This window comes from Podarcis vaucheri, assembly GCF_965113315.1.
Source record: "Podarcis vaucheri genome assembly, chromosome: 13".
NCBI lineage: Eukaryota > Metazoa > Chordata > Lepidosauria > Squamata > Lacertidae > Podarcis > Podarcis vaucheri.
Window position 1 is genome coordinate 56,928,434 of NC_138751.1, and position 20,314 is coordinate 56,948,747.

At 47.4% G+C, this 20,314-nt stretch overlaps 2 protein-coding genes and 1 long non-coding RNA gene across 3 annotated transcripts in view; 1 reads left to right on the forward strand and 2 right to left on the reverse strand.

The window, feature by feature from the left end:
* Positions 1-1,115: 1,115 nt before the first annotated feature.
* On the forward strand, positions 1,116-19,551 carry LOC309517102. The gene is made up of 2 exons (XR_014213153.1): positions 1,116-1,368; positions 13,046-19,551. It is a non-coding gene; the product is annotated as an uncharacterized lncRNA (long non-coding RNA).
* SELPLG (selectin P ligand) lies at positions 6,433-12,896 on the reverse strand. The gene is made up of 2 exons (XM_082196097.1): positions 12,020-12,896; positions 6,433-9,922 (listed from the first exon to the last, which is right to left on the reverse strand). The coding sequence occupies exons 1-2, from the start codon at positions 12,108-12,110 to the stop codon at positions 8,352-8,354; spliced, it is 1,662 nt and encodes a 553-aa protein (XP_082052223.1). The 5' UTR covers positions 12,111-12,896; the 3' UTR covers positions 6,433-8,351.
* Positions 16,775-20,314, reverse strand: part of CORO1C (coronin 1C) — an 84,257-nt gene continuing 80,717 nt past the window's right edge. The window contains exon 11 of the mRNA XM_082196116.1: positions 16,775-19,903. Within this exon, the coding sequence (XP_082052242.1) occupies positions 19,784-19,903 (120 nt within the window). The 3' untranslated portion in view covers positions 16,775-19,783. The remainder of the gene's footprint in view (positions 19,904-20,314) is intronic.

Sequence of the window (20,314 nt, forward strand, 5' to 3'; positions counted from 1 at the left end):
TCTGGGCACTAGACTTCTGTGGATGCCACTCCCCAAGATGGAAGAACAGAAGCCTCATACCTTCTTCTGGTGCTTTTTCAAAATCTTCACTCCATGTCTGCCCTGTTAATGGAAGCTTAGTTTGGTCTCCTCCTTAAACAGAGAACATCTGGTTTGAATTGCAGCACTTGGAATAAATCAACAACTGAAAGTGTAAAGAGATATCAGCTCCCAAAGCTAGGGCCAAGTGAATGTACAGAATATGCAGCTGGAGGAGATCTCTTGATAAGAGGCAGAGTCCGAGTCCTGAACTAAAATCTTAGTGCTGAAATCCACATCCCTCTCCGGGAAAAGGTCCTCAGAGCTTTCTCTTTCTCGCCAGGCAGCTGTAGGGAGAGGCTGCAGGGGCTGTGCTCCCCCAAGCACAGGCTCCATCTTTGAGCTAAACCACCTGTTTTGTAATCTAGAAGTATATTTGGCCTGAATATTTCACTGCTATTTTGTGCTTGAATCGATCCTGCAGCTTTATGTAAATAAACAATATATTTATTTTCTTGCATCACAGACTTCTGTGTTCTTACTTTGTTTAAAGGGTTAGATCCTGCGTTTTGAGTTTTTGGCCACCAGGCGGTGGTGTTGCACCACCTGGCAAGCACATGATGACGTCTCCAATTGTAAAGGGATCCCCACCCCCCACGCCACATCAATCCCACAGCAGAACAGTGGTTGGGCAGTGAAGATTTTCATTCTGAAGTTTAAGTTTGAAGTACATTTGAATTTGGCAGATTTTTCTCAATTTCCCAATTTTGAGAATTTTTCCAGCTTTGGATTTTTTGAGCTGGCTAGTGAGAATTTCATTTCTGAGGCAAACCTTAAACTGTCCATTCTTACAGAGGACGACAGGGTCCAGTGGAGAAGATTAGAAGCAAGATTATTTCAAATAAACACATTTTCCCATACATAAGAGGAAGGAGGTGAGAAGCCACAGCAGGAAAAGAGAAATGGAATGGACAGAATGATATGGCAGTATCAGTTGTCTTGGACAATATTTCAGATTTCAAATGATTCAAACAAAGAAAGGTGAAACTGCTGTTCATATTCTTAATAATCTGGAGACTGCAAGAGATTTCATAGATCATGGATGAAAAATCTATTCCCTCTCATTCTTTTTTTCTCTTCCTACTTCCTGGAACAAGGAAAGAAGGAGCCATGCAGTCATGGCTCCCTGCAAGTGAACAGAACCTTCTAGAATGAGGTTTTACAGCTTGCATCTTTGCTAACTTAAAGACAGCATGATCTTTTTTACAAGGAAACCAAGTTATTTCCTTGGGGTTTTTTATTGTTTTATTGCCAAGCATGGAGACTTGTTTCCTGAACTTCAGACACTCTGTGAGTAAAATTTAGACATTTGCAGAGCTACATGTCTGTGATTTATTCTAGCCTAAGCATTTCATGGGGAGCATTTGTTTAAAATTGGAGGAGGGCAGATGTAGATCTAAGTTTTAATGTGCTTGGTCGCGATTGCCATTGTGCTTAACTCTGCTACTGGAGAGTAGGCATCTGTCTTCCAAACCTAAAACCTCTCTCTCCAAAAAGAATGTGAAGTACTAGCTGAGAATTGCAAATTCACTGGTGTTATGATTCATTCAGATTGCAGAATGTATTCAGCACTGAGGTCTTGGGTGTGTGCATGCAAACCCTGTGTACCTTGGAGATGAAAGACGTTGCTTTTAAAAAAACATACTCTGAAAGTCCCTCTCCTAATGCAAGCATTGCCAGGGGGCAGGGGTGATATTGCTGATTGCTGAAGGGTTGGGGCTTTGGTAAATGCAGGATCAGGGCTGTGGTGGCTACTTAGCCACAAGCCTCTGAGGCTTTCCTGTGTCATTCTGAGAAACCTTTTCCCCCTCTCCAACGTCACATCAGATACAAGGGAGTCTTGGCTATGACTCATCTCACTTCTCTTGCAAACTACCAGGAAAAGACGCAAGACCCTCTTCGGCTGTTGCAGCCAAGATCCTCTTCTACAGAAAAGGAAGCAACCATGATAAAAATGTGCGCACACCTATCAGCAAGGATCTGTTTGAATAAAACCTGCCAATCCCAAGAAGCCAATGAGAGTTTTTAGCATCTTACTGAATGACTGCTTTGAAAGCCATTGATGCACACTAAGCCCTCCTTCATTTTCAGAGAGGATTATCAACACTGTTAATAATCACCATTGCTGAGTGAAACCTCCAGCTCCAGAGGAAGTCTACCTGTGAGTACCATTTGTGGGAGAGCAGCAGCAACAGAAGCCTTGGTGGCTTTCCTGTTCTGCTTGAGGGTTTAGCAGAGGTACCTGGCTAGCTGCAACAGGAAGTCAGGGGCCAAACCTATGTTCTGATCTGGAAGGGCTCTTTCCCCAAAAAACATTTCAAATCTTTGTTTTATATTCAGCAAGCACAGCAACATCAGAAATATGTCCCAAATACATGTATTGTTTGAATACACAAACTGAAAAAACTAAAGAATTATTACATTTAATGACATATGATTAAAGATGATTGAGTCTGCTTTAAATCAGTCATCGCCAGCCTAGTGCCCTCCCAGGAGCTGCAGCCAGCCTTCGGGGGGGGGGGACTGGAAGCTGGAGCCCAGCAAAATATGGCCTGGCAGACCCTCCCGGGCGATGTGTGCCAATGGGCCAGCTCAGGACACTTTCAATAGCCATGGCTTTTGGTAAAAGAAATCAAAGTCCCATAAAATAAATGCACATACATCAGTGCACTGATACACATCCACAAAAACACAAACCCATACATGAATTTGCAAACCCTCACCATCCCTTCAACAGTGGCGCTCTGAATTGGCACATTCTCCTGTGTAACTAACCAGGGGTGCCCACTTGAATAAAATATTGGGGAGGGGGCTTGTAAGCCCCCCTGCATAATTGATCACATGACATGGCCACACCATTTGAACGGCAATGCCCGTCAACTTTGGGGGTGACCCCCTCAATTGTTTTATTGGAGGGCTGAAGGGACCTTGGCCCCTAGGAGTTGGCTCCTAGACTCAGTACAAAGGACAGCTCCCAGAATCATTTGGGGGAGCCATGACTCTTCAGAGGAGTATCAGAGAGGGGGTGAGAGAGAGACCTGACCCCACCGTGACGCAGAAACAGCCTTGCTCCCACTTTGACGCCACCAACACACTTTCATTTCTGCTACACAGCTCCTGGTTCCCCTTCTGCTCTGTCTCCACTCTAGAAGGAAGAACAGAAAGCCCAGGCCTGGAAGAGATGTCTGTCGTCTCACTTGGCCCCAGACTAGCTTTGCTTTGTTTGGCCACCCTGAGCCATCCCTCCCCACAGGCCTCACAACTGATTGCCTTGGGACTTTGCCGCTGTCCCCAACAACCCCGTGACTTTTGATCTTGGCAGGAAGAGCCCAGAATCGATATGTGGGAGAGGGAGGAGGAGCTGATGGGTCTCAAACCCTCAGGGAGTTAGGGACTTCCCTGCATGTGAAGACGGGCTCTGGCGGATTGAGCAGAGGAGACCAAGAGTGGGTCCAATGGTCGAGAAAGCGGTTTCTGCCCATGCCATAGAGGGAAGTGAGGGGCAGATGGGGCTTGTCCGCCTGGGAAAGGAGCCCATCTAGCAGAAGGAAAACTCTTAAACCTTCACCGCCTGGCAGGATATCTTCAGGAGAAGAAAGGCTCAGGAGGAAACCCTCCACAAATCCAGGGTGGAGACTCTAAGGCAGAGGGTGCCTGGTTTGCCTCCTACTGGCAACTCGTGTGGCCAAGCTGGTGCCAAACGTCTGGCTCTGCTTTCCTTTGGTGAGGCCGGGGGGGGGGCGTATTGTAGTCTGGGCAGCCCCCCCCCAACACACTGCCCAGGTTTGCACCCAGGGATGTCACTTGGTTGTTCCTCACACAGACGAATGCAAACAACATTGCAGTAATATATAAAATATAAAGCTTTGTATAAAGTAGTATAAAGCTTTTGTGTCAGGATCAAGTAAACAGGTACCTTATTTTTGTTGGTTCATTGCCCCCCCCCCCTTCTCCTAAGGGTTCACAATGTAAAATTACAATATAAAAATACAAAACACATAAAAACCAAAACAACCCAATAATCCCCCCTTCCACACCACCTTTAAAAGTGCATCGGATGTCAATCACCCAAAGGTCTGGTTAAAGAGGAATGTTTTTGCTGGCTGCCTAAAGATGTATAATGAAGGCACCAGGTGAGCACCTCTGGGGCAAGCGTTCCAAATGGGGAGCCACCACAGAAAAGGCCCACTCTCGTGTTGCTGCCCTCCTGACCTCACAGGGAGTGAGCACAGATTATGATCTCATATGGAAACAGGCAGTCCTTGAGGTATTGTGGTCCTGAGCCGTTTAAGGCTTTATAGGTCAAAACCACCACTTTGAATTGGCCCGGAAACTAATTGGTAGCCAGTGCAGTTGGACCAGGATCGGTGTAAGGTGCTCAAACCGTCTTCCTCTGGTGAGCAACCTGACCACTGAATTCTGCACCAGCTGAAGTTTCCGAGCCGTCTTCAGAGGCAGCCCTACTTCAGTAATCTAACCTTGAGGACACCAGAGCATAGACAACAGGAGTTAGGCTATCCCTGTCCAGATAGGGGCGTAGCTGGGCCACCAGCCGAAGCCAAAGGAAGATATTCCGGGCCACTGAGGCCACCTGAGCCTCGAGGATCCAGGGGGACCCCCAGGAGATTTGTTAGGGAATCAGTCAAGAGAGCTGATTAAGTAGGGATGAACTCCCTGTGGGGGTTTTATTTTAAAAAGGAAACTAGCTTTTGACTGGCTTTATACTGAACTGAAAGCTGAAACTTGGACTGAAGCCTGTTGACTGTAATGCACAAACCACACTTAACAATGTTAAATGACGCCTACACCACCCTTGATCTGGGTTTTTTCCGTTACCTTCCATCTTAAATTGTAAGGTATACTCTAGTTTTTAAATACTAAAGTCCTCTTTCACTGGTTTTAAACAGAACTGAAAGTTGCTTTTTTCCATTGAGTCCTACCCTTAGGCTTTAAGCTTTCATGCCACTCCTTTCCACCTAAAATACCCAAACTTTTAAAACTGAAGAACCTGAACTGGGTTCAACCAGATAGCTAAGTCTACTTTTTCTAATTCTAAGCTGAATACCCCACTAGTTTTGTCTCTTCTGTGTGGAACTATATATTAATCTTTTTTTTCTTTTCTTTTTCTTCTTTTTTATTCCCTCCCCAAAATTGGGATTTAATCAAGGCTTCTGTGTTCCTGTGGCCCTTAAAAAGTCCCCTGCTAAGGTAGAGTGAAATCCCACTGTGGTGGAGCTAAAAACTAGGATTCTCTAGATTTGTATCTTTAACTCCTAAGCGATAGGGGGGGGGTCGTTTTTGGTTTTTTAAACAGGTTTTAGTTTCTAGCACAGAGGTCAGCAACCTTTTTCAGCCGTGGGCCGGTCCACCGTCCCTCAGACCATGTGGTGGGCTGGACTATATTTTTTGGGGGGAAATGAATGAATTCCTGTGCCCCACAAATAACCCAGAGATGCATTTTAAATAAAAGCACACATTCTACTCATGTAAAAACACGCTGATTCCCGGACCATCCGCGGGCTGGATTGAGAAGGGGATTGGGCTGGATCCGGCCCCCGGGCCTTAGGTTGCCTACCCCATTCTAGCACACTGCGGTCTTTGACACCCATGAACTCCAGAATAGGGTCCAGATTGTATATATATGTGGTATAGTTTTTTTTTGGGGGGGGGTACGCCAAACCCTAGAAATTAATGAATTCTAGGATTGTGATAATTAGGGATGGGAAGGGAGAAATATAAATTGCAGCAGAATTCCTGGGTAGCCTGCCCAAGCCAGGGCCATTAAGGGAACCATTAAGGGCCATTCCGTGCAAGAGAACATCTTTCTTCCTGCCCTGGGGTAGGGACAGAGGGCAAGGGGTTTCTTGGAAGAAGAAGGAGAGAGAAGAGCTGAGATCCATCTTTGGAGGGTGCTAGTTGCAGTTTGCCTACGTTGCTGCCTCTTGCAACGACCATGTCGTAAGATCTGGACTCTCTCCATGCAGACTGAAGGTGTAATCATATTTCTTATTAATCATATTTCATATGATTTAAGAAAATCATATTTCTTAAAGCCAGATAGTCACCGCCTTTTCTATTTTCCAAAGGGACACAGACCCTGTGGCGGTGCCTGGGACCCCTGGATTCTTGACACCGCTTGGCAGAGAGAGAGGCAAGCACCTGAGTTTTGTAACAATATATTTGGCCAGACAGACAGTGCATCCTGACTGCATTTTATTAAAGGATATATTTTCTAATTTTGGATCTCTCATCTGCAGGCATTTCTAAAGCATGCCTCAGGAAATGTGAACTTAGAAAGGAAAGGAACCCCCAATACTGTATTGAGAATGCCAAAAAACCAAGATGCCTTATGCATGAACTTAGAGCCACTTCTGTATTTCAATATATTTCATCATTTGAAATACACATTATCTTTAGGACCCACATCCAGACCCCAAACACATTCAAAATTCATTCAAGAAGTCCAAAGAAATACTAGGTTGTAAACACACCAAAAACACCACAGGAAATAAACTGACTTAGCTTTCTCTAGATTTCATTAATGTGACACTATCTTTGCCTTCCTGTATGTTTCACTCCCAGATTTACAGCTGAAACTTCACAAGATCAAAGTAGTCCATCTGTGGGGAGCCAAGGGGGCCGTGGCTCCTTCTCTCCAGTAAGGGCAAGAGGGAGAGCAAAATCCATAGTCTGGCATGGCTGGCAAATTCTCTCTGCTCGATCCCCTCTCTGCAAAATAGTGCTTCTTAGCACAATCCTTTGGCATGCCGCTGTTTATCGGCAGAGATAGAGCTCACTCACATTTCAGCCTGCGATGGGTGAATAACATGGAGGGAGCAGCCCTCCCCAGGGGGATAAACATCTGATTTCAGCTGTGCGTAATGGGTGCTTAGCTTGGGTGCCCCAGGATTAGACTGTCCCTAAGAATGCCATACAGCAGTCAGAGAGGTTTGCAGAAGACACACTTTTGTTAAATGAAAACTTACAGGATTGCTCCTGCGGGACATGCGCTGATTGGAAACTGATTCAGATCTTTTCCAAGTGCAAACAGTATTTGCACTGTTTATTTCCTTGTCTGCAATCCCACATTATTTGTGCTTGTTGATAATCCTAACATTTTTGGTTCAGTAAAAAACAAATTGTGTGTTTGTAGCAATATGGTTTAAAAAATGTGGACATGAAAGTTGGGGGTGGGGTAAATGTCTGCAGAAATCTTCCTAGATCAGATGGGTGACTGAATCAAATGGTCAGCCGTTGCAGTGGGAACCCAGCATCCTTTACCCCCCCCCCCGCCCTATGACTAGCAAACCTGAAACAAAAGAAAATAGTACTTGCTCATCAAAGTGCAGGACTTAGACAGGTGGCGGGTCAGAAGCCTTATCCTGCCTGGCACATCCTTTTCTTAGGTAAACTGCAAGTGATAGGTTGCCAGGGGAAGTCAATAATTCGTTCATGGCTTCTTTGGGCCAGGTGAAGCAGCAGCCTCAGGCAGTGAGAGATGTTGGTGGGGACACAGTGTGCCCCACAGCTTGCCCTCCTGCCCCAACTAGCTCCTTTCAGGTGTGGCAGAGGATGTGGCCTCCTTGCCCAGGTGAGACTAAGATTAAATTCTCTGCTCCCCTTACTGCTGTTTGGGGAATAAGGAGGTTGGCAGCGGCTCCTTTCTCTCAGGCAAGATAATGTCTGGGGCTGGCCCTGTTGTTTCTGGATATAGAATCATCTTCTGAAGAGAAAAATGTAACTTAGAGAAGGGGGACAGAACTTTCCTCGCCTGTTTAAATGTAGCTGGCAGTTTTGAGTCAGAGAAATAAAAAGTCACGTTTTGGGCTCTGCTAGGCGACTGGCAGTCTGCCTGGAGATCTGCTGTGAGGGGTCTTGGTTTTCTGTGTGAGTGCAAAATCCGTGCCACCACATCGTTGTAAATTAGGGCTGCCATGTTACAAAAGGTGAAAATGAGCATCTTCTTTTTATTGCCAACCCCACTTCCCAGTTGGGTTGCCAACCAATTTTTTAAAAATTCTGCTACTTTCTACGGACGAATCCCTGATGTGTCAGGGAAATTCCGGACAGTGGTCTCCTTCCAAGGAAACTAGACTTTGCTAAGTGCTTCGCCTGTTGAACTGCTCACCACTCAGAGATGTGTCATGAGTGTAGCAGAACATATATTTTAAAGATAGCTCTGGATGGAGTAGATCTGGCATGAAAGTGCTTCACATTGTAAAACACAACTCTGGTGAACGTGAGGAGTTTCTAGAAAGAACCAGAGAACCATATTAATGCTCCGGCAAGAAGCTGTTCAGAGTCAAGTTGTCCATATCCGCCTCTGATCCATTCTCCCCAAGCATCTTTACCCTTTTCACCCTGGGGTGCCTCCCTCCGGCCTCCTCTGCTTCTTCAGCAGCTAGCAGGGATGAGATGCACACCATCTCTGTGTGGTTGCGATCATTCATTTTGTAGGCCCGTTTCTGGCGCCAGAGCATGGTCGCGAGGACACCAGTGGCCACTATGAAAATGCCAGCAATGAGGGCCAGGATGAAGATCCACAGTAAACACTTCCCTACCAAGATGGTGGTGCCACTGAGAGGTGTCACTGAGCGGGGCTTCTCCTTGGTGGTGGTGATGGTGGCTGAGATAGTAACCTTTGCTATGAAGGAAGGCCTGGTTGTGCCAACGGCTTGCCTCAACTTCGCTGTAGAAACATCTGAACTGCCCACCATGGACTGAGAACTTTTCACATCATCCAACAATGGCCAATCGGTGGTGGGGCTTGGCTTCTCAGTCGAGTGAGGAAATTTCACCTTTCCCTTTGCTATGAAGGAAGGCCTGGTTGTGCCAACGGCTTGCCTCAACTTCGCTGTGGAAACATCTGAACTGGCCACCATGGACTGAGAACTTGTCACATCATCCAACAATGGCCAATCGGTGGTGGGGCTTGGCTTCTCAGTCGAGTGAGGAAATTTCACCTTTCCCTTTGCTATGAAGGAAGGCCTGGTTGTGCCAACGGCTTGCCTCAACTTCGCTGTGGAAACATCTGAACTGCCCACCATGGACTGAGAACTTGTCACATCATCCAACAATGGCCAATCGGTGGTGGGGCTCGGCTTCTCAGTCGAGTGAGGAAATTTCACCTTTCCCTTTGCTATGAAGGAAGGTCTGGTTGTGCCAACGGCTTGCCTCAACTTCGCTGTGGAAACATCTGAACTGACCACCATGGACTGAGAGCTTGTTCCTCCAACCAACAGTTTCTGAGGGACCCCTAAAACCATCATTGTTTCTTGGAGGGCAGTAACAACCTTTTCTGTCTCAGTAGGCATAGATTGTGATACAGTTTTGCCCACTGTGGGAGCAAGACGGCGGACACGGGGCACTGGAGCACGAGAGCTCTTTGTGGTACTTAAATGGATTACTTCTTTGGTGGTGCCAACTTCTGTGGATACTTTCCCAAAGGTATCTAGAGTTGTTGTGGCATTAGTAGGCACTTCAGCAGTGGCACCACTGTAATTTCCCCCAAGAGATGTATGACTCTCTGCTGCAGCCTCTGCGACTGTGAGACTTTTCCTGGCTTGTTCTGCAGTGGCCGCAGGAGGGTTCTTACAGCTACCATCCTTCTTTCCGCAAGGTAACTGAGGGGATTCCTGGCCATCATCTCCTGCTCTCTTCCACACCCCCTGTCCTGGGGAAGCGAACTGAGAGCCTGCATTGGCAGGGAGGTTGTATGACTCCACATCCTCAACAGCAGCGCCATCTTGCATAAGGAGTCTTAAGGTTGGGAGCCTGAAACTGCCAGCTGTGATGAGACTCCAGAGAACCATCCAGAGGGAGAGCCAGAAGGGAGCCATTTTACCTGGGGTGGGTGGAGAAAGGGAGCCAAATGCACATATTAATATTTGTCCACAAGTCTCAAACCCCCCACCTCCCTCCACCTTACACCTCAAAATGGCTGCCACAAGAGACTCTTGGTTAAGTATTGGGGGCAACAGGGGTGCCATTGGGGGCTGTTATTGAGGGGTCTTCGCCCCTCTTCTAAAGGCTCAGGCAGAGCATTGTCTGTCTTGGCTATTTTTTAATTTGTTTGTAACATTTAATAACCCACCCTTCTGCCCTATCCTGGGAGAAAGTAGAGGTGTGTGTGGGAAAGATCTGATATCAATGCATGGCAGCCGACTCACAAGAGCTGAGGGGAAGAGCAAGCATCAATCCTAACATTATTAAAGGACTGGAAGGGTTAAAATTAAGGAAAGGAAATGCCCCCTGGTGCCCAGTGCCAACCAGCAGTAGATTCAGGGTCAGGCAAGTCTCTTTGCAGAGAACAGCATAAGTGGGGGGCATTTTTCAATTCTCTTAATCATTTCGCTTCAGACAATTAAGATGTTTCCATCATGTCACCCGTGCAAACACTTCAGCATGCGTTCATCACGCGTTGCAGGCCAGGTGCCCCCACCTGCAGTCTGGCCACTGCAATCTGCACCCGCTGGGCCTTCTGCACCGGCCCCAAGGGCAGCACCACATAGAGCACATTGTAGCAATCCAGCCTCGAGTTTGCCAGCGCATGCACTGCAGCCACTCTGCAACACAAGCTTAAATGCAAGCACATCATGAGTTGCTGCCACTACAAATCTGTTAGGCTTTGAGATGCCATGAGGCTTTGTAGCACCTGAATTAGATGAGATGCCCAAAGCAGGAATGAAAGTTTGTGCATGCCTAGAAGCAGAGCGGTCTCTTGCCCATTTCCTGTGTCAATTAATACACACTAAAGCGCTTTCAGGAAGGGCAGCAAGCAAACCACAAATGCTTACGTATTTTTCTCTTGCAACTGAGCCCAGCCCTAAAGCGAAATGGTTGCTGGGTGGTGGTTGTTTATGGTTTTTTAAGGTTAAGGGAGGCCAGATTGGGAAATAAATTACTTATGTCCAATGTACAGTGAATGTCTGATGTAGATTTTTTCAATTTTGTTCTGTATGGGACAATGACAATAAAGATTATCGTATCGTACTCCTCCTGCATGAAGAAGATGCGTGAGGAGCCTTCCTGCCTGCCCTCAGGGACCCCCTGCAATCTTAAATCGACAAGGATGGCGGAGGAGGGGAAGAAGCAGACAGACAAGTATGAATGTGAATAAATTCTGCTCCATGCATTTAAATTGGGTTTACTTAGAAATCCCCTACCATGAACTCAAGTGCCCCCGCAATGACACGGGAGAGGTCAAACTGGCGACTTGTGTCCTCTTGTACGGCTCTTTTTACTGAAATCTATACATAATCTTCATTGAACCCATTTTATCAAATATGTCAGGAGAATCAGATGCTTTTGATGTCATTTCATTGCTTTCAAGTCAAAATGCATCTATAACCTTCAGTGTGGCCAAGTTGTTGCAGCAAGCAAAACTCGCCAGCAACTGACCTCAGAGACATTCTGTAATTCTCCTCTTTGGAGTTTATGACAAGTCGATAAGTTTGAAGATGTTGCTGCCCATTTTATTTTATTCTATGCTACTTTTATTTCATTTCACCCTATTATACACATCTAGATAAAGTGTTTCAAGTGCTTAATTTTACTTTCTGTCAGTCTACTGTTGAAATGCACTCAAACTCTGCCAGTGGGATTTTGTTCTGTTTTGTTAATCTTTAAGAGCAAGCATTGTCCAGGGGAAAGTCAAAGAGTAGACCATATGAGTTACTGTCAGCCCTGAGGCTGAATCTCTGAGTGAGGCACTCACTGGTCCCTCTGGGTTTGGACATCTCCTCAAAACGAGCTGCTCCGCAGTTCAGCTTTGGGCCACCCTCTTTCTTCTGACCCCCAAATGCAACTTCATCACCCCACCCCAAAATGTACATACCCTGAACGCAGAACAGCCCAGTGAAGAGAGGGAGGCAGCTTCCTTTGTCCACAGAGCCAGGGGAGACGGCAGTTGCACAGACAGGACATGCACCATTTGTCTTACCTGCTGCGGGGCAAAACAGGAAACCTTCTGTGAGGCAGTACGAGAAAGAGGTGAAATCGGAAGAGTTGTGGTGGTTTTGGAGAACACACATGATGCCGCTTCCTCTTCTTTGGCGGGGGGGGGGGGCAGTGTGCAACAGCGGGAGGTGGGGCTATGGGGACCTGAAGAAGACCAGGCCTCCGGATGCTGGGCTTTTCTTTAAGGACCTTCTGCGCTTGCCTCCTCGAGAGAAAGGGGACAATTCAGGACTCATTTACATTTACTTATTTGTTTTAATATAAAAATTGGCCTGTGATTGTTCCACCACCAAGTGATGTCCCTTCCGCTCATTTCCAACTTCAAAGGGAAATCTACTAGGGACTGTTAGGATACAGTTCCCTTCCACCTTAAAAGGGTCAGGCATGACTGTTGTGTATCACATGCCTGTTTACGTCCAGCACAGTCTGCTGGGAACATCCCTTGTATGTTGCTTTTGTGTTACTGCTGCTTTGCTGGACACAGAGGCAAGTAGACATGTTTTCTTATGTTCCTGAGCTATGCTGAATAAAATGCTGTACGTTTTGCTTGCACATCTCTCTCTGCGCCTTTTCTACTGTGAGGTGTTTTACACACTCTGATGACAGAGCGTGCACGGGTCTTGGAACGGGTATCTGAGGCTCGTGTCGCTGACTGACTGGTGCTGTTCCACGGGAGACCGAGATCGTCCCAGCAGTATCCCAACAGGGACGAGGCAGCCCAATCAGAGTTTACTTTGTGGCAACCCAAGGCAGGTCTTCCCACGGGGGCTGGTGTCATGTGCAGTCAGGTGAAATTGATCCAGCTGACATATATCTGCTCCAAAAAGACAGTTTATCTCCTGCAATCTGGAAAAGTTGGAAACTCTGGTGGAAGACCATTAGTCAGTCTCACTTGGCCTGTGACATTTATATATATATATATTGGAGGGTGTTTCCAACTAACTTTTCTTCAGAGTAGGCCCACTCAAATGAACAGACAGAAGTTATTTATGCCCTTTTGTTTCAACAGGTCTGTTCAGAGGAGGCTTAACATTGGATACAGCCCTCTGTCTTCAAGCATGAGGGCTTTCTGTAGTGTTGCATGAAATGCTCTCATGAAACTCCCTACACTTGTGCAACAAGTCTCACCCAAGGAGCTCCCTATACGTCGTCTTTTGCTCGACTGGCCAGGGTGCTGCAGTGGTTCGTGGCAGACCAGGGTTATGTCCACATGAGGGCTTGAAGCGGAAGGCCCAGTCCTCTTATGAGAATACCAGAATGTAAGCGCCTGCTGGATCAGGCCAGTGGACCATCCACTCCAGCATCCTGTTCTCACAGTGACCAACCTGATGCCCGATTCCCTGTGGGAAAGTCGCAAGCAGCACAAAGGTCTCCTGCTGCTGCTGCTTCAGCAACTGGGATTCAGAAGCCTGGCTGCGTCAACTGCGGAGGCAGAGTAAAGCCATCCTGGCTAGTGGCCATCGATAGCCCTCTCCTCCACCATGAATTCGTCAAACCTTTCTTTAAAGACATTGGTGGTCATCTCTGCCTCCTGGGGGAGCTCCATAGTTTCCCTTTGTGCCGCGTGAAGGAGGACTTCATTTTATGTGTCCCAAATCTTTCAACGTTCAGCTCCATCGGATGCTCCAGAGAGTTCTAGTGCGTGAGAGGGAGAAAAATTCTTCTCTCTCTGCTTCCTCTGTGCCAGGCAGCATTTTATAAACTTTTCCCACATCAACTCTTACTTGCCTCTTCTCTAAACTAAAATGCCTGAAGGGAGGCAGCTTGGTAAAGGCATTTAATCGGGCACCGCAGGGGCTGAAGCCCCACCTCTGGGCAGAGAGGGCTTCTGCTGGACCAGGGAGAGCATCTCTTGGCCGGGTTTCACAGGCAACCGTTAAGTTGCAGGATTGCTGCTGCAAACTTGATGTTAATTGACTCCCGCAGATCTCACTGTGCAGGAGGACATAGCTTTCCACCTTAATAAAAGCAACTTCCACACGTGGATTGTTGCTTGTGTCTGCTTTTTGTTGTTGTTTTAAATTGTTTTTATTAAAGATTTTCTTGGGTAGCAAAAGTACATACAGTGTCTCTGCTTTCAATGCATAGAGTCCTTTCTACAGATCACTTATATTTGATGTGAGACACTAATGTTATGGACGAGATGGGAGAAGAGAGATGGGGAGAGAGAAGGGGGGATATTGAACTTTCGATCTTTTATACGGAGTTCATGAAAGGTTTTTATGTCAGTATCATGTGGGTAGGTTCTTTGCTATTCATTTATTACTTTTGACTGGCTACTTGCTTCCATTGTCTTCATGAGTATATTTCAATATTACTTTGGTATACCTAAATTTTTAGCACATCGAGTGGTGCCCAACGTTAGCCTGTCTCACAGAAACCTGCTGAAATTAATGGACATAATGACTAATGGACAATTCTAATGGAGGTACTCTTTGGGTATACTTTATCTTAGGTAGACTTCTTCCAGCGGCACTGCTACCAGAGGGACTCAGGAGCAGTGGCGGTTTCACAAACGATATATTGCCCAGTGAAACCGCCATCCCACTCGCAGAGGGCGGAAAAAGTTGCACTGGCAAGGTGCCCATACACCTTGTTCCTTCCTCTGCATCTTTAAGCCACTCGGCTGAGGAGTATGTGGTTGCCACTCCACTCAGCCAAGCAGCCAAGGCAGTGGTGGCAAACCACATGCCAGGGTGAGCACTCGGCGCCCTCTCTGTGGGCACTTTCACAACCGCCCCAGCAGGGCCATTGCTGGGGGTTGGCAAAGTGGGCAGCCACTCCCACCCCCACCCCCCACCGCGGTCCCCAGGACGAAGGCCTGTTAGATACTCTGGGCTTTACGAGGCATCTGACCCTCCCCTGAGACTACTCCAGCTGACGCATCACACACCTACTTCCCAAGCTAAAGCCCCACCTGGGCGATTTCACTATTCAGGTCAACTTTACAAGGTTTCTCCTCCAAGGTTTGTTCATCAAAACTCACCATTTCACAGCACCCCACAAAATGTCCCCTCAGTTCCCTAACCTGCGGGGTCAAGATTTTGCTGTAAATTCCATGTTAATTTGCTGTGTTGGCACTTTGCAATAAATAAGTGGGTTTTGTGTTGTGGTCTTGGCACTTGATCTCTAAAAGGTTCGCCACCACTGAGCTAAGGGATCCCCGGCCCTGGCTCCTGCGCAAGCGGGGAGAGCACCAGGGATGGCTCTGCAGGGAATGGGGAGCCCTCCCGCGCCCCAGCTGAGCTGTATAAACAAGCTGCCTTGTCCCAGCTCGCTTGGCATGGGGCGAAACCGTATCAGCTCCTGAAGTGAGAGGTGCAGCAATTTCACCCAGCGCATGGCAGGCTGAGGCCCATGCAGCTTGTTTTTTCAACATTGCGGTGTATCACCAGACCGTGATGTTTGGCTGGTGATATACCACAACATTGAAAAGCTGATATCACCCAGCCCTAGTACATGTTATGATTGGTAAACTCACCAGGCCTGATTAATAGACAAGGAGGAAGACATTGTTCCCCAGTAACGATGTGTCATCCCCCTCCACTCTTGCATTTCCACAGCCACTGTTTTTCAGGGAGGCAGCTTCTGTAGGACTTACAGGAATTTATTTCACAAGCTCTTCAGATGCCACTTCCTGTCTTATTTATGCAAATAGATGATGCAACAGATGTGGGGGGTGGGAGGGATCTCACTCCTGGGCCAGCCCCCATATCTCTTGCTCTCAGGGCAGTGCCGCACTGGTGGCTTACTCTGAAATGGTCAGCAGTTTGCCTGTTGACAGAATGTGACTTTTGTGTGTGATTCACAAGCTGCTGTGTGAAACTTTTTCTGCTGGAAGATAGAGATGAACGTTCTTTAAACAAATCAATAGCCAAATCATGCTGTGTTCTGCTCTGTAGTGCTTGTTTTCTAGAGAAGAGGCAACAGGTTTTTATGGGTTCAATGATGTTTGGCCCAGTTGAGACCCCAATTGCCACACTTCTGTAATTCCAAGATTGATTGCCTGAGTTACGGACCTTGACAACCAGGGCTATGCCACCCGTGGCCTTCCAAATGCTCTCAGGCTCCCCACGTGAGCCACAGGCAGAGATGGCGGGAGATGTGGCCTGTCCACACACAGCGGGTCTCAGGCTCCACAACCCAGTTCTAAACCAAGCACCACCTTTCCCAATGCCCAGTGACTGGTTCTGTGAATTTGGGGCCAAATGCTGAGGGTTATGGAGCGCACACGACTGCAAACTGAAAGCAACCACCTCCCTTTACCTCTGGTAACTTCCAAGTACAAAATGTGGACTTTTTATTTCCAAGTTTCTACACCCCCACAGAAGCTCGGGACCGGAATGTGAAGGCTGCACACAGTACAATGGCTTAGTCCAATGTTGCTGGAAGAGGCAGCATGAGGGAGCTTGTCTTAGGCTAGACAAATTCATGGAGAATATCTAAGGCCTGGTAGAAAGATGGAACCTCCAGGTTCAGAGGAAGTCTATCCCTTCATGCTAGTTGCTGTGGGTTGTGAGTGAGAGAAGGCTGCTCCCCTCATGTTCTGCTTGTGAGCTTCCTAGAGGCTTCTGGCGAACAGAATGACGGATGTGGTCTGATCCAGTGGGGCTCTTCTGGTGTTCTGTGTTAGCCCTGCAGGAGCCATAAGGTCTACTTCCAGCATGACATGTGGGGTGAAGCCCACGCTTGGGCTCTTTCGGAGGAAAATAAAAGACAACCACAGAACGCAACACGGTTTGGGTTTTTGTAATCAATGGTTTTTTTTAATCTCTGAAATTGGAAGCAATTATTTGGACAGAACACTTTGGGCACTCTATAAGAGCGCATCTCTTGAATACCTTTTGCTGGGTCTCGTGGGGGGGGGGATGTCACAGCTCGCAAGAAGCTGCAGGCACTGACTCCTTCTGAGCCTGGTTAGGCATCACCAGATTCTTTAAATAAAGACAAGCTACACATCCAAGGAGGCCCTTCTCACGCCCCTCCCTTCAGAAATAAAAGGAGAGAAAAGCGCACCCAGGAAAGCCAGCGCTGCTGTGGGCAGAGGGAAGCAGGAAACTGGGAGGGGACGACACCTGGCGTTTGGAAAGAAAAAGCTCATCTCTCCTCCTCACCAATTTAAAAACAAAAAGGTCTCCGGGACATAAGACTGAAGCAACATTTACAGACGGACAAGGTAATAACCCTTGGGCCGGGGAGCGAGTTCCCTTATTCCTTCTGAAAATTCACACCTCCTCACCAGCCACCGAGCGCAAAACACCCCAAACATCCACTTACCTCAGAACTACCTCAACTACAGACTCCCACCGACACAGTATTTGCCACAATTGCCCTGGTGCTTCTTTCACACACATCCGACCACCTGATCCTGTTCAACAACGCACATCCATCGCCCCAACAGCACATTTGCAGCGAGAGTTAACTCCGCTGTCCCCCGTGACATAATTTCCCACCACAGGCGTGAAATATCTTCCCCAGACCACAACATTCTTGTTCTGAGAGGTTTGAACATGCAATTGGGGGGGGGGGGTCCCACCTTAAGACATTCTATCTTCAACTACTGACGGACAAGACACATTTTGATCCCAGGTGAAGCTGTGCAGGACCGCCATGCCTAAAGGCAGTTTCTTTAGACCAGGTGGGTAGAGAGAGTGGTGTGTGTTTTAAATAAAGAAAAAGAAAAGTATGCAGTACTCAAAAGCTTTTAAAAGAAAGAGGCTTCCAAACGGATCCATTGGCCCACACCACTTTTGCAAGATGCTGGTTTTCCCAGGTGCCAGCTGATCTCAGCACACCTGCAAAACTCGGAAGCCATGGGGGCGAGGGGACAGCGTTAATAATCCTGACTAGCCAAAGCAAATCCAGCACAGCCAACTGCAGACTTTCCTGCAGAGAGTCCCCTCTTGAAGTGGTGCTTTAAAGTGCTGCAGCACAAAGCATCAAGGTGACACAGCCATGGATGCAGACTGGCTCTGGGCGTGTTTGGCAGCAGCACCCAGCTTTGCCCCTAGTATGTGACCATGCCTGTTTGGTATGAAAAAGCCTCACGTTCCCTGTGGGGTGGCAGGAGGAGAGAGAAGAAAGGGCAGAAGACCTCATCCATCCAAGCCAGAAAGACCCACTTCGGATTCTCACAACCAAAAACAGCTAAGGAACTCATACGGAGAGAGACGTGGCCTCTTCTGCTGTGGTTCATGCCCTTGGTGAGCAGCCTGAGGCCACCCTGGAGCAAGTAAGCCAGGGGCTATTTATGTGCCAATGCTCAGAAACGCCTCTGAGGGGTGGGGGATAATCCTGCAGCTCTTGTTTACTAGCGATGGAACTTGGCTGCAGCTGATGTTGCAAGAGATTATGGCAGATTCTTAGTGGGGCGAATGTCTTGGAACTTGCTCACTGGAGCAGCTTGTGGGCTTCATCTTCGCTAAAGGCAGCCTGGAGGTGGCAAGTGCAGCTTCCAACCTAACAAAGATCAATCAGGTGACCCAGGAGCCAAAAGGATCCCTACCTGGACTGGTTCCTCCAGTCCAATGCTCTTCCCAGGCATTGACTGAGCTGCTCAGACTGACTCCCTGTCTGCCTCCAAGGCCCTGTGACAATCAAGGAGTGGTTGCCCTCCACCACCGAGATCAAGGGGGTGTCCTGGGACAATCAAATTTGGACTGAAAATCCTCAAGGGACAGGATAGATACTGTACTTAAAAGCACACACACAATTCATTTCAGAAGACCTTAGTGGCAAGAACGAGGAAACCCTGGCCGGACCCATCTATGAAAGTTCTAGACACAGGATGGAAGGAAGAGCAGAGAATATTCCCAGAGGGCAACTCAACTGCTTGCACAACTTAATGGTTGGTTGTCTGTCATTCTTAAAACTTTATATATAGATGATAAATAGAACAAATATTGGAAGGGAAACATGGACCCAAAATTAGCAACCACCACGACATGCCAGGTTTTGACACTATTAAGATTAAACCAGAAACACAATATAAGTTTGAATAATGGCAACACAGACTTCAATACTCAGCCCTGGAAAAAGCATTCAGTCCCTGTGATGGTATGGAGGGGAGGGGAGAAGAATGGATATCAGGAGTTTGGGATGCATTTGTAAGAGGTCAGAGAGCTGAAATTATTTTCAAGGTTGGATCTTTCAGACATGGCAGTGGACCCACCACTTCAACTGTTCAAAGATTAAAAGGCTTACACAAAATTCCTTTGTTCTCTGAATGGCACATATACACACAAAGCAATGTTCCTTTAGATTAAAAATGCAAAAATACTGCAAAATAATAAAAAGGGGGGAAATCATGACTTTAAAGTTTTTTTTAAAAATGGAATTTCTAAAAGGATTTTTTTAAAAAAACGACGTAGTTTTGGTCCTGAATCCTAGGAAGTCTGACAGATTGGCTCCTCACTGGAGAGGTGGAATGGTTGGCTTTCAGATCAATGAGAGGAAACAGGTCACAACAGCAGCAGTTTTGAAATGGCCACACAGTCACCAAGAACATCAGGAAATTTTAAAAAAAAATCACTAAAAAGGTTTGGCTTCAAATTGGCTTCAGCTGGCGCTTGTGCATTTGGGAGGAGAAAGTCTTGACTGGGAAGTGCCCAAGGTGGTCGTGCTGGGGCAGCTTTGGAAAATGAACGCCCTCCCCAATGGCAGTGACTCCCCCCAGCCCCCATCCTGCAGTCGGCTCACAGCTTGAGTTCTGCTTCCTTCCTTCCCCGGTCCCCCAGCCGCTGGGCTCTCAGACTGCAATCTTTGCCATCTGCTGTTCTAACTTGGAAATGCGCTCGTCTTGGTGGGCGATGGTGCCTTTTAGAGATTTGAGCTCTTTCAAAATTTCATCCAATTTGGCTTCGTTTTGCTACAACAGTGAGAAAGAGAGACAGAAATGGAAAACAGTGAATACTAGAATAATAATGGGAGGAAGAAATCCCACGTAGAAATAGAGTGGAAGACTACCAACACATGCAATTTGTTCACACGGCAAGAAGGCTGGATTGCAAGAACACTGATCTAACCCCACGAGAAGAAGCCGAGGTTTCAGCACAGAACAAAGGAAGCTGCCATATTCCAGGCTGGACCATTACACTATCTAGCCTTAGACTGCCTGCTCTGACTGGCAGTGGCTGCCCAATGTCTCAGGCAGAGGTCTTTCCCATCCTCTGCCACTAACTGAACCTGGAATCTGGTCCGTGCCCAGAATGGGCTCTCCGCTGAACGAGGGAAGGGGCAGGGAGCCCCAAAGGCCGCTTCTGCTTTTAAGTGCCCATCC

Coding starts and splice junctions, on each gene's coding strand:
- SELPLG (XM_082196097.1), bottom strand. CDS start 12,110: ATGTGTGTTCTCCAAAACCACCACAACTCTTCCGATTTCACCTCTTTC. Junction 9,923..12,019: donor CCTGTTTTGCCCCGCAGCAG/GTAAGACAAATG, acceptor CACCCACCCCAG/GTAAAATGGCTCCCTTCTGG.